Below are 13,409 nucleotides of genomic sequence, written 5' to 3'. Positions count from 1 at the left end.
CACATACACACAATTCTCAGTACACACCTAAACAAGAAAAGCAAAATTGTCAACAGTGACAACAGGCAAATTTTACAGTAGAGGGAAATGAATGGCAAATGAACATGAAAAATTCCTGATCTAAGGTCAGGAAAGGAGGTCAGGAAAACACAAGTTAAAATTATGAGATACTTTTTTATATATACTACATTAACAATAAAAACATTGCAAAGGGAAGTACTACTCAAGAGAATATCATCATTTTGGAAAATACCTGGCATTATTTTGCAAAATTGACAAGCCAATAACTCCACTCTTATGTATCAAGTCTCTTGCATATGTGTACCAGAGGACAGTCAAACATTTTTTGAGTGTACTGTTTCTACCAACAAAAACTAAAAACGAATGTCAACTGATAGGAAAATGAACACTTGATGTGGTATACTCAAACAGAATACTACAGAGCAACTAAACATCCATGCATATAAGCACAAGAATTAATTTTAAACATAAACTCAAAAAAGCAAGTTGAGTAAGACTTCACATTCAGACACTATATGTAGAAAGCTTCAAAAAATGAAACAGTATGTTTGAAGAATATACATGTGGGATTAAAAAAGGGCAAGGAACAATAAAAAATGACGTGGGGAAAGAGGTAAGAAAATAGGAAGAACATACATATACGTAATTGGCAGCTTTCCGTGTCTTTAGTTAGGTGTGATGAGTTTTTAAGTATTAATTCTGTTATTCATACCTTACATGTAATATACAATTTTATCTATGTATCAATTATTACAAAATATAAAAAAACTTTAGAAGATGCCTATCTCCTAATGATTCAATGAACGGTGGGAAAAGTCCATTTTCTAGACTCTAAGACAGCACACTTTTTCTGCAAAGGGCCAGAGAGTGTGAATAAGTTAGGCTTGAAAACAGGTGGCCATCTGGATTTAGCCCATGGAGGATATTTGCTGACCTCTGGTCAAAGCTAACTTTTTAAAGTTTACATTCCATTATTTGCCATTCCATTTCTTTTTAAAATTTTTTTAATTTTTAATTTTTTTGGGTACATGGTAGGTGTATATATGTATGGGATACATGAGATATTTTGATAGAGGTATATGATTCATAATAATTACATCAGGGTGTATCTACTGCTTCAAGCATTCATTTGTGTTACAAACGTCCCAATTACACTCTTTTATTTTTAAATGTATAAAAAGTTATTGCTGACTGTAGTCACCCTGTTAGGCTATCAAACACTAGAACTAATTCGTTCTAACTAACTGTATTTTCTTTTTTTTTTTTTTGTGAGACGGAGTCTTGCTGTGTCGCCCAGGCTGGAGTGCAGTGGCGTGATCTCGGCTCACTGCAAGCTCCACCTCCCGGGTTCACGCCATTCTCCCGCCTCAGCCTCTGAGTAGCTGGGACTACAGGCGCCCGCCACCACGCCCGGCTAATTTTTTGTATTTTTAGGTAGAGACGGGGTTTCACCATGTTAGCCAGGATGGTCTTGATCTCCTGACCTCGTGATCCACCCGCCTCGGCCTCCCAAAGTGCTGGGATTACAGGCTTGAGCCACCGTGCCCGGCACTAACTGTATTTTCATACCCATTAACCAACCTCACTTCCCTCCCTATCCCTTTAATGCCTCCCAGCCTCTGGTAACCATCATTCTACTCTCTATCTCCATAAGTTTGATTAGTGTAATTTTTAGCTCCCACAAATGAGAATATATGAAGTGCCATTCTATTTCTTAAACTTAAAGCATAGACTGTAAGCTATTTACCAATTTACTTTTATTTCCTTTTTATCAACTAGTACATTATCCTTGGTCTTAGGAAAAGCCTACATCAGTTCCATGTGTTCCCAAAATATAAGCCCATGTGACAATGAGGTCAGGCAATTCAGAGTTTTTTAATTCATAAAGTGCATTCTTCAGACAGCTTCAAATAACGTCTAAGTAGCCACTAGAAGATCAGAAATTATTAGAATGGACTACAGCTATGAAAACTAACACCAATCTCTTAAATTCAGTAAACAAAAATAAAATACCATTAGGTATTTAGTTACATAGTTTTTTAGCCCATGTAAGTAAACAGGTCTGTGAATAGTCTGCCTCCTGCCAAAGTGGAAACCATAATGCCTATCCACCAGGAATTCCGCCTAAGGTATTCATATTCTTTACCTTGATTATGAACAGAACCTTTCCTTTTTAATAACTTGTCTTTTATGACCGAATCCCAGAATAAAAATGTTTACCATTAGTAAACTCAATTCTGTATATATACATATATATATATATATATGTATATATATTACAAGTTTTAACCTTTTGGAAAAACAGAAGCAGATATGATAAAATAATTTCTTGAAGTACTTTTTTAATCCAATTAAGCTGATAATAATCACTTTGAATTTTAATACAAAACAATCATGTTCCCAAATGTCTTAGGCTCATAAGAGAACAATCGGTCTCAATACAAAAGACGTAATAATCTATTTTTATTCATTTTAAATCAAAAAGACCATTCCATTTCCTAACAAACAGGTAAGTTACAAAAGTAGTCCATTTTACTTTTCATCAGTCTTTCCGTTTTGAACAAGCCTTTTTGAGAATTCTTAGTTTAGGATTAGGTTTTGCTTAGCTTACACACTGAAAATTTTGAGAAGAATCTAAAAAAATCCACGCTTAGTGCAAAAAGAGTAGACAATACTTTAAGTCATTCCTTCTATAAAAAGAATTAAGGTTACTAAATGCCAATTTTTAAGCAAATATATAGTTTCCTAATTTGCTTTCTGAAATATAGCAGATATAAAAATAGTTCAACATTAGGTTTAATAAGGTCTAAACAGCACATGTATTATTAGCTTTATTTTACCTGCGAAAATATTTCAGCTACACTTGGAAAAAATAAACTTGAGAATATTACTTCACATTTCTAAGGCCAGAAGCAAGAATACTTATTCTTTTCCTTTTAAATAGAAGACATGCCATAAAATTTATGAAAGTTAATTTGTAGTAATGAATACATTTAAAAAATACTGGTTAATCTGTGAGGAATTCCACATTTGCTTAAATAACAAAATTTCATCCATTTCATAAGGCTTTGGTATAGGTGATTCCCAGCACTCCATCATTTATCTTTCTTCTTTGCCTCCTTTACTTCCTTCGTCTGCTCATCCTTCTCCCCTCTCACGTTGACATTTGCTGCTCCTTCTTGATTTTCCCTCTGAGAATTATCAGCTATCTGATAGTCCTCAAGGAGAGTGTGTCCTGTTTGTGTTGCAGTTTTCTTCACCATTGCTTTGATACCAATGTTGTTAATATTGTAGGCAGTTACGCCAACATTGACCGCAGAATCCACCGCATTGTGGGTAGCTTCTCCTGCATTATACCCGTATCTTTAAAAGAAAGATTAGAGGACATACAATGACATGATAAATATAAAATAAAGTCTTCTGAATTAGTATTAAATAAGTCAAATGATTACTGTGTGTTACCCCTGAAAGCAAAATTAAAGCTTAGGTTTCAATTTAATTAACAACTTAAAACACAGTAGAGAATGAAATCACACTGTGACAAAGCTGTATTTTCTCCTTTAGTAAAAACAGTGTGTGAAAATAAACTCAGACTAGCAGAGAATGATGTAATAAAGACCCTCAAGTAAAAATAAAGTGTAAATTATAATATAGGTCATTAATCAGTCATTTTTTTTTAATCCTCCCTTTCTGGAAATATGAGGGAAAATATTCACAGAAGCAACTAATCTAGAGTCATATAAGTGGTTTCAAGTTCTACCTTAACCAGACTTTGGCTACGTCTTTTAATTATGGGAATCTGAGTTTGTCTTTAAACAGAGGTTCTATGGCATTCTCCCCTGCATCCCACCCTGCTGCACACTCACTTCCTCCTTGCTGTTCCTTGAGCCCACCAAGCACTCAAAGGCCTTAGGACCTTTGTACTGGCTGCTCTCTGCTTGGACTTCCCACAGTTCTCTGCCCCACCTTCTACAAGTTGGCTCAACTATAATCCTCTCATTATCTAATCTGTTTAAATTGCCTTTTCCCACATGTCCACCTCCACCTCTTGACAATTGATTCCCCTTTAAACTACTTTTTCTTCTCCCATAACTTACCACTTTCTACATACTATAGAACTTACTCATTATCACTGTTCATGTCTTGCTTGTCTGACTAAAATATAAACCCTATTGGAGAGGAGATTCTTAGCTTTGTCCTTTAACATATCCTAAACATTGAGAATAGTGCCTGATACTCACTGAATGAATATTCACTAAATGAATGAAATCAGTAATTCCTGCCCTATCTGCCTCAAAGTTTCTTGAGCATCAAATGCATAGCAAGTGCCTGGGAAATTACAAAGCATATACAAAAGTTGTTATTACTGACAATAATAGTATCTGCATTTAATGCTATTTCTATGATAAAATACAATTTGAGGTCCTATACGAGCATACCAAAACACATTTCCCTAGTGTTTAACTGTTTTACTCTTTACCCCATTTTGGTAACAGGCTTTTAAAGCTTTTCTTGTCCACAGGTTTCCCCAAATAGAGGATTGTTTAAACAAACAACAACAAAAAGGCAAAAGTTTACATTTTCTCCAGGACACAGTGAAGTTTCCTAGGTGCTTTATGACCTATAGCTGGACATCTTATATAACACTAGATCTGCCTTTTGAATTAACAAGTCCTCTATTACTAAATAGCCTGGCCTAGAATAGTGGTTTGTGATCCCACCGGCTTGTTTGTACTTGGCTTTTTTAACCCCAGTGTGAAATAATCTTACAGTGCCTCTGAATGATGATTCTATTCTGTCCTTTGCCTAATGTTAGTAATTATATTAGAGCTAGCACACAGCAGAGCCTAGTCTGTCAAACCTTCCAAGTCTGTACTACTCTTAATCGGGGCCCTTCTCACCAGTCAACAGACAGAAAAGCTTCCTACAACTGCTTCGGCTAGTCCCCGTTATGCAACCTCTCAGCATTCCACAGGATTTGCTAATGGTGCAGAAGATGCACCATTGCTGATGGTGCCTTCTCATTGTTAACCAAGCCCCAGTCACAGATACTACTGTCAGGTGGTAATGGCTGTGTCTACACAAAAAGAAAAAGGTATCAGCAGTTTCTGCACTGACAAACAGGGACCATAACTCTTGGTGGAGCCAGTTTCCCCGAGGGCCTACAGAACATTCAGAAAACTAGATTCTAATGTCAACTATGCCAGTAACTAGCCACATGACCTTGGTCAAGTTTCTATCTCTTTGCATATTGTCAACTTTCTCTTCTTTATTTGAAAAAAATGATGTATATGTGTGAAAGCAGTTTTAAAATTCTAAAATACTAAACATATATTTTTAAGTATCCTATAAAATGGCTTTTCATCAGTTTTATTTCTTTTTTAATATACCCTCAACTATCACTCCTGCTTTCCAATATGCCTTAGAACTAGTTTTCCTAACAGGAATCTATTCTTCTCTTCATAAATAACTGTTTAGTCCTTTTCTTCAGATTCAAACTATACTGCTATAAACTCCTATAAAGCATATGTCTGGCAGAAAGTTAAATTTATTTTTGATCTCTTATTTTTAAACAAATTTACTTTAATTAGACCTCATTAAGTTGGATTTTATATACTAACACTACCAAATGAAAAATAATAAAAAATGAATACAAAGTAGGCCCTAAATAAGTCAATGAGATTCAAAACTACAACTGAACCAGATTTTTCTGAAATTTCTCCAGTGTGTTCAGTTATACAGAACTGGTTTTGGGTAATATGACACCTGTCATTGAAGTTACCTCTTCATCCAGTGCAAATTTAGGGAGAATTTTAATTAAATTTCACTAAACAAACCAATAAACCAGCTACACTTAATTATAGCATAGTACCAAAAACCATAAAACAGTAAATTTTCCACAGGAAAAAAAGTCTATTATTAAGCTTATGTTCCACAAATATACATTCAAAGAAAATATTGCTAGAGGAAAATAAAAATAGATCTATCAAAGCTATATTATTATTCTTTAAACACTTCAAAGTGGAATAAAAGAAGCTTAAAGGTGAAACTTAAGCTTCATATGTAGAAGAGAGATGAATTATTGAATAGATACTATACCGCAATTAAGTGTAGCAGGTTTAAAGTTACTGTTTTTCATTATTCCTGTATGTCTTCACATCCCCAAATATAAGACAAAAGTATTAATTTAACTGACAAACTGAATCTTAATGAATAGTTTCTATGCATTTACCTAAAAATTTTAAGAGTATAGTTATTTAATCCTCTGTACTGGCTTATCCACCGGAAATCAGATAAGGAAGTTTATATAATACATTTGGTTTTCTCTCAAGCATAAAATTAAGGGACATTTAAAATAACTACTTTGGAGAGCAATCGTTTATCATAGGCAATTAAGAACACAAATTTTCCTTATTATACTACCATCCATTTGATTCGAGTACTCCACAAATGGTCATTCTATGAAATACTTTTTGATAGTAAATTTAAATACAGGACAGTGTAAATAAACCTAAGTGTATGTAAACAAATAAGAACAAAATTAAATAAAGGTACAACAAGTGTTTCAATTTCTTCAGTTCTATCACTAAGTTATTACTGGTTCAATACTTTTAGTTTCTTCTCTTAAAAGACGTTTTCTACTTTGGGCCAGATTAGCTCCAAAGGTGAGAAACAGTATTACTTAGATAAAATCTTTTATTCCCTACTGCCTCTCCCCTCTTTCTAAATTTCTATAGCAGAAACTAAATTACTGCTAAGACTGAATCATCCTCATAGTTAGAAATACAAAGCTACTTCACTAAATTCTCACTTATCTGCTTTTTATTTAAAATTCCATGAATCTTTGGAAAAAAGGATAAAAAGAATAGCAATAATACAATAATAGAAATAAAAGAGCTGAGAATCACTGTTAAAAATATGCTATTCAACATATTAAGTTCTCATTAAGGACCAGAAGTGCAAAATCTACATTAAAATCCAGTATTTCCTAGTTATGTGAATCTCAAACTTTTAATAAGTTAATTGTAGTTAGGTAAGTATTCTTTTTGTCATTAGAGTAGGCCATGAAACAAACCCAACAAAGCACTTCCTATTTTCTAATATGATAATCTAAAAATAATTCACTTTTGGCCTAAAAGGCATTTCTGAATTTCACCTGTTCTTGCTACAAATAAATAACTATTTTTCTAATTATGACTGATCCAAAGTAACCTCAGGGTCATAAAACAATGACTGAATATTAGAGTTCAGTGCCACAGGTGACAAGAAGTGAGTTGGAAGACTTGAGTTTTATATTTCTATCAGAAGAATTTGAGATTTATTATATGTTTTATCTCTCAACTCTTTTGGTAAAACTGACACTCTGGCCAGGCGCGGTGGCTCACGCCTGTAATCCCAGCACTTTGGGAGGCTGAGGTGGGTGGATCGCAAAATCAGGAGATAGAGACCATCATGGCTAACACAGTGAAAACCTGTCTCTACTAAAAATACAAAAAATTAGCCGGGCGTGGTGGCGGGCACCTGTAGTCCCAGCTACTCAGTGGGAGGCTGAGGCAGGAGAATGGCAGGAACCCGGGAGGTGGAGCTTGCGGTGAGCCAAGATCACACCACTGCACTCCAGCCTGGGTGACACAGCAAGACTCCGTCTCCAAAAAAAAAAAAAAAAACAAAACCACTGACACTCCAAAATGATATGCCATATTGCTTTGATTTGATTCAAAGATATGTATCCCCCAGAATGTAAAGTACTTCAGCCACTTTTGGGAGATTTCTCAAAACACTTAAAATGGAATTACCATTTGATACCCAAAAGAAAATAAATTGTTCTATCAAAAAGACACATGCACTCACATGTTCACTGCAGCACTATTCACAACAGCAAAGACATGGAATCAACCTAGGTGCCCATCAACGGTGGACTGCATAAAGAAAACATGGTACATATACACCATGGAATACTACACAGCCCTAAAAAAGAATGAAATCATATCCTTTGCAGCAACATGCATGCAGCTGGAGGCCATTATTCTATATGAATTAATGCAGGAACAGAAAACCACACGTTCTCACTTATAAATGGGAAATAAACACTGGGTACTCATGGACATAAAGACGACAACAACAGACACTGGGGACTACTAGGCGGGGGAGGGAGGGAGGGGAGTGTGAGCTAAAAGACCATCTATTGGGTACTATGCTTACTACCTGGGTGAAGGGATCATTTGTACCCCAAACCTCAGCATCATACAACAAACCTACGTAACAAGCCTGCACTTGTACCCTTTAATCTATAACAATAGTTGAAATTATAAAAAAAGTAAACATAAAGCAATTCCTATTTCCTAACTTAAAACAAACAAATGTATACATGCCCCAGACAGAGCAGATCAAACCAATTAAGGATGGAAATTAAATTAGCACTGTAGAGCACAGGTTCTGATGACAGAAACACTTGGTTTATATCCCAGCTCTACTACTCACTAGGAGAGAAATCTTTAACATGGTATTTAACTTTACATTTTGGTTTCCTCATCTGCAAAATGGAGATAAGTGTTGAAAATTAATCAATACGTAGGAAAAGCAATGAACACAGTGCCTGATACAAAAGTATGAACTCAACTAAATGCTGTCAATAAGTGGCTAATTAACATAAATAACCAAGAGTTGTGAATACTGTTAATATTGCTCTTCTTTTTTCTTTCTAAACAGTAAGATCCAAACTAATTCAAGGCTAAGAAAGCAACTCAGGTCGTTCATACTAGATTTAGTTTTTAGACCTTGATTCTTCTAGTATTGTATAAAGAAAGTAGAGTCAGGTAGAAAGATTAAGGAGCTAAAAGCAGAAGACCCTGCTTTAACTCTCACCTTCAACACCACTTGTCATAAATTTGTTATATAGTTGCGGCTTCGGCATTTATTTTTAGGCCTGAGATAAGTTGGTTGAAACCTAGTTGTATCCCATCATCTTTGGCCAAGTTAAAACTTCCCCTCCTCATGTGGTTGTCTGCAATACAGTATACTTGTTTCTCATCTCATTGACTCAAAACCCAACATACCCCACAGCTGCTGACCACGAGAAAATCCAATGGTCAACATTAGAGTCATGTAAAACTAGAGTCGTGTAAATGTTCCCCTGTTCACGCTTGTTTTCTTTAAACTAGTCAATCCACAGGCCCCACTGGAAAGCCAAAGGAAGAACACCCATGGACTTGCATGAAGGTAGTCACACAAATCGCCTCTCCCTTGCTGCTGCTCCCTGTTCACCCATCCCCCGCCCCACCCACTGGTTGAGCACTCTGCTGTCTTCAGACTTCCTCCTGGCTCTCGTGGGTACCCCTCTTCTCTCAAGGGCCTGTGAGTAATAAAAAGCTTCTGTCATTTCGTGTGTTTGGTTGTGCTGCCATCTCTGTGTGTCACATGACCAAACACCCAAACCTTGCTCTCCTCCTAGTCAGGGTCTCCTAGAGACTGGCTATCTTAGTAGGAATAAACTGGACACAGGTCAGAAAAGAGTCATAAGGGCATATGCCATAAAGAAGTTCCCTGAGAGAGGGATACGTGGTCATGGATGTGCCAGGATAAAGAAGTATCCTGTGAAAGGCACACTGCAAACATCCATGAGCTTTTCCTCTTGAGCCACGACACAGCAGGACTAGAATTTATAGCCACTCTCCAGAGAAAGACTGTAAGGCCAAATGAGAAAGCAATCATAACACCAATCAGGTGAGCTTGTGCAAATCATTCATTTCTGTTTGTCCATTTCTTAATATATGAAATTGAAGATACACCATCTACCCATTCCAATACAAATGTACAGTGGTAATCAGAGTCAAGTAAGATGTGAGCCGGGCGCGGTGGCTCAAGCCTGTAATCCCAGCACTTTGGGAGGCCGAGACGGGCGGATCACAAGGTCAGGAGATCGAGACCATCCTGGCTAACACGGTGAAACCCCGTCTCTACTAAAAATACAAAAACTAGCCGGGCGAGGTGGCGGGCCCCTGTAGTCCCAGCTACTCCGGAGGCTGAGGCAGGAGAATGGCGTGAACCCGGGAGGCGGAGCTTGCAGTGAGCTGAGATCCGGCCACTGCACTCCAGTCCGGGCGACAGAGTGAGACTCCGCCTCAAAAAAAAAAAAAGATGTGACATAATTTTTTAACAGTCTATATACTGAGTGGGCTAATATTAACAAGGGGTATAAGAGTTTAATTATAATTCAAGTTTATTCAGGCAGACATCACCCATCAAAAACATGTAGTCAGTTAATAAGGTATACAGGAATTCTGGGTTTTTAAAAAAATTAAACTTACTCTTCACAGTAACGATGAACAAATGTTTATAACGATTAGTAATATATAGCAAAGTGACAAAAATTCTATTATACTAGAAATACTATTCTCCCTATTTAAGAAAAGCAGTGAGTGAAAAAAAATTATTTATCAGATACTTAATAAAAATATCTTTACCATCATGGATTTTTGCAAATGCTACAAGAGATTTAGTTGGCCAGGTGTGGTGGCTCATGCCTGTAATCCCAGCACTTTGGGAGGCTGAGGCAGGCAGATCACCTGAGGTCAGGAGTTGAAGACTAGCCTGGCTAATGTGGGGAAACCCCATTTCTACTAAAAAAAAAAAAAAAAAAAAAAAAAAAAAAAAAAAAAAAATTAGCCAGGTGTGGTGGCTGTAATCCCAGCTACTTGGGAGGCTGAGACAGAATTGCCTGAACCTGGGAGGTGGAAGTTGCAGTAAGCTAAGATCGTGCCTCCAGCTTGGGCAACAAGAGAAACTCCCTCTCAGAAAAACAACAACAACAACAACAACAAAACAGAGATTTAGTCCTTAAAATAAAATTCAACTTACTTATATCTGACAGTTTGTACAGTTTCTGCTGAAACATTGTTAACAATGCATTTAGCTGCACATTCCAATCCTTGCCACACAGTTGAAAATCCTGTAAAAATAATATTTAAAAGTACGTAAATCTAGTCCAAAGCAAATAGACCTTCCTAGTTAAAATTCTGGGCCCCTTTGTTACCTTGAACACTACTTGCTGCTACAACCATGGCACCATCCAGAGGAGATTTCCCATCTTTGTCTTTTTTAAGAGATTCTGGAACTAGTTTGCTTCCATGCTTCTTGACATGTGGAGCCAGTTCTTTTCCAACGCAATTTGCTACAGTGCAAACTCCATCAACTAATATGACCATTAAAAAAAAGAAAACTTAGGAAATATATATTATTCCCTTGATTTTTACCACTCATCTTGCAACATTCTTAAATGAGCCTCTAAAATTGTTTTACTATATAATGTTACAACTTCTACTTAAGGATATGAAGCTTAGAGAGGAGGTCTCACTATGTTGCCCAGGCTGGCCTTGACTTGTACTCCTGGGCTCAAGTGATCCTCCTGCCTCTGCCTCCTGAGTAGCTGGGACTACAGGTATGCAGCACAGACTGGCTATTTTTTAAATTAAGGCTTTTGTTTGCTTTAAAGCTGTGCTTGCAGAGCCTACTGATGTTTATAACCTTGCCTCTCAGATATACATGTTCTTGCACTTCTGCTTGAGAAAACCAGTCACCTTTTCTATCTGACTGCTGCAATGCAAGATTGCTTGGTACTTTTAGATTATTCCAGCTTAGTGTATTCATATTTTTCTATTGAAAAAAATCTCAGTTATCTCAGCGAAATAACAGTAAAATGTTTAATTCTATAAAAGTAAACAATCCAAAATCTGATTCAAAAAATACTAAATACCAAAAAAGATCATTTTGCTAAATTTAATGGTAATCCATTAAGGTTCTATCTACCAAATTTCAGTGCTGTGATTCTCTAGAAGCAAGGAGTTAGAAGTATATTGCTTGGGCAGGCTGGCGCCAGAATCACTAAGTCAGCTTTTCTCAAATAACAGATCCCTTCCTCTTGACCCTCAACTGCTAAGCAGTAAAGGGCTCTCCTTAAAAGAATGTGCCATATCCCTTAGAAGGATTCAAGGATTCACATTCAGTCTTGCCGCATAATGATGTTTTGGTCATTTCAGACATTTCAGGGTCCCATAAGATTATAATGGAGCTGATTAAGCTCCACTGCCTAGTAACACCACAGCCACCATAACATCATAGTGCAATTACTTTGTTTTTAAAATAAATTTAGTGTGGGCCAAGTATACAGTGTTATAAAGTCTGCAATAGTGTATAGCAATGTCCTAGGCCTTCACATTCACTCACCACTCACTCACTGCGTCACTCAGAGCAATTTCCAGTCCTGCAAGTGACATTTCTGGTAAGTGCTCTCTACAGGCTTTATGCCATTTTTTATCTTTTATATACTGCACTCCTACTGTACTTTTCTATGTTTAGATGTGTTTAAACACACAAATACCATTGTGTTACAATTTCCTGTAGTATTCAGTACAGTCACATGGCGCACAGGTTTGTAGCTTAGGAGCAGTAGGCTGTACCATATAGCCTCGCTGCGGAGTGGCAATCACATTTAGGGTTGTGTGAGTACACGCTACGATGTTCACACAATGATGAAATCACCTCATGATAGATTTCTTAGAACTTACTCCCCTCGTTAAATAATACATGACTTGACATTCAGAACTCTTTTTCAAAGATACACACATTCTCCTCGTCAACACATCAAAACAACCCTTTAACCAGTTTCTCAGATTTTAACGTGCAAATACGAATCACCTAGGGATCTTGTGAAAATGCAGATTCTGAATCAGTAGGTGTGTCTGTGCCTAAAATTCTGCATTTCTAAGGATTCCAGATAGGCCAATGTGATGTTGTTGGTCCGCAGGTCTCACTATGAATAACGAAGAGAAACTGCTTTGTCCTAATTCTTTATTCTTGAGATTAAACCATCTAAATGCACATGCAGATTAACCCTGGATTAAGACATTATTTTAAATATAACTTTAAAGAAGTAAGGTTATCTAGAATTACTTTACCCAGGAACTGACTGACTTTTGCTGCTCCTCCTGTAGCTTGCTTCGCTATATAAAGTCCCTTGGTGACAGCTGGACTAACTTCCACAGGTTTTTCTTCTGGTTGAATCCGCTCTCGGAGTTTAGAAGCACCTTTCTGGATTGCTTTGCCAGTAAACTCAGCACCTTTGATTAGACCCCAACTCACCCAGGAAGCACCTTTTTAAAAGAAAATTTAAAATTGCACAATATTAGGGCTAATTATACTTTTAAACACTTTAATAAATAACATCAACCAGAAAAAAATAAAAGGAGTTTGATATTCAGAAGCTAAATGTGCCATGTCATAAACTTTCAAGCTAACTTTATACCTACAGTTTTCTTCCTGAATACTTAGGTCATATGTCACTCAGTGACAGAGTTCTGCGTTACTCTATGCTGCCACTGCAACTTGCAGGT

The 13,409-nt window shown here is 36.7% G+C and overlaps 1 protein-coding gene across 1 annotated transcript in view; it reads right to left on the bottom strand.

Annotated features, from left to right (window-relative positions):
* Nucleotides 1–1,756: 1,756 nt before the first annotated feature.
* Nucleotides 1,757–13,409, bottom strand: part of SPG20 (spastic paraplegia 20 (Troyer syndrome)) — a 37,807-nt gene continuing 26,154 nt past the window's right edge. Inside the window, exons 6-9 of the mRNA XM_011943021.1 lie at nucleotides 12,975–13,169; nucleotides 11,054–11,212; nucleotides 10,879–10,969; nucleotides 1,757–3,384 (exon numbers count right to left, since the gene is read on the bottom strand). Of these exons, the coding sequence (XP_011798411.1) occupies nucleotides 3,117–3,384; nucleotides 10,879–10,969; nucleotides 11,054–11,212; nucleotides 12,975–13,169 (713 nt within the window). The 3' untranslated portion in view covers nucleotides 1,757–3,116. The remainder of the gene's footprint in view (nucleotides 3,385–10,878; nucleotides 10,970–11,053; nucleotides 11,213–12,974; nucleotides 13,170–13,409) is intronic.

This window comes from Colobus angolensis, unplaced genomic scaffold (genome assembly GCF_000951035.1).
Source record: "Colobus angolensis palliatus isolate OR3802 unplaced genomic scaffold, Cang.pa_1.0 Scaffold214, whole genome shotgun sequence".
NCBI classification, from domain to species: Eukaryota; Metazoa; Chordata; class Mammalia; order Primates; family Cercopithecidae; genus Colobus; species Colobus angolensis.
The sequence above is the reverse complement of the archived record's forward strand: the minus strand, read 5'-3'. Positions and strand labels throughout refer to the sequence as shown.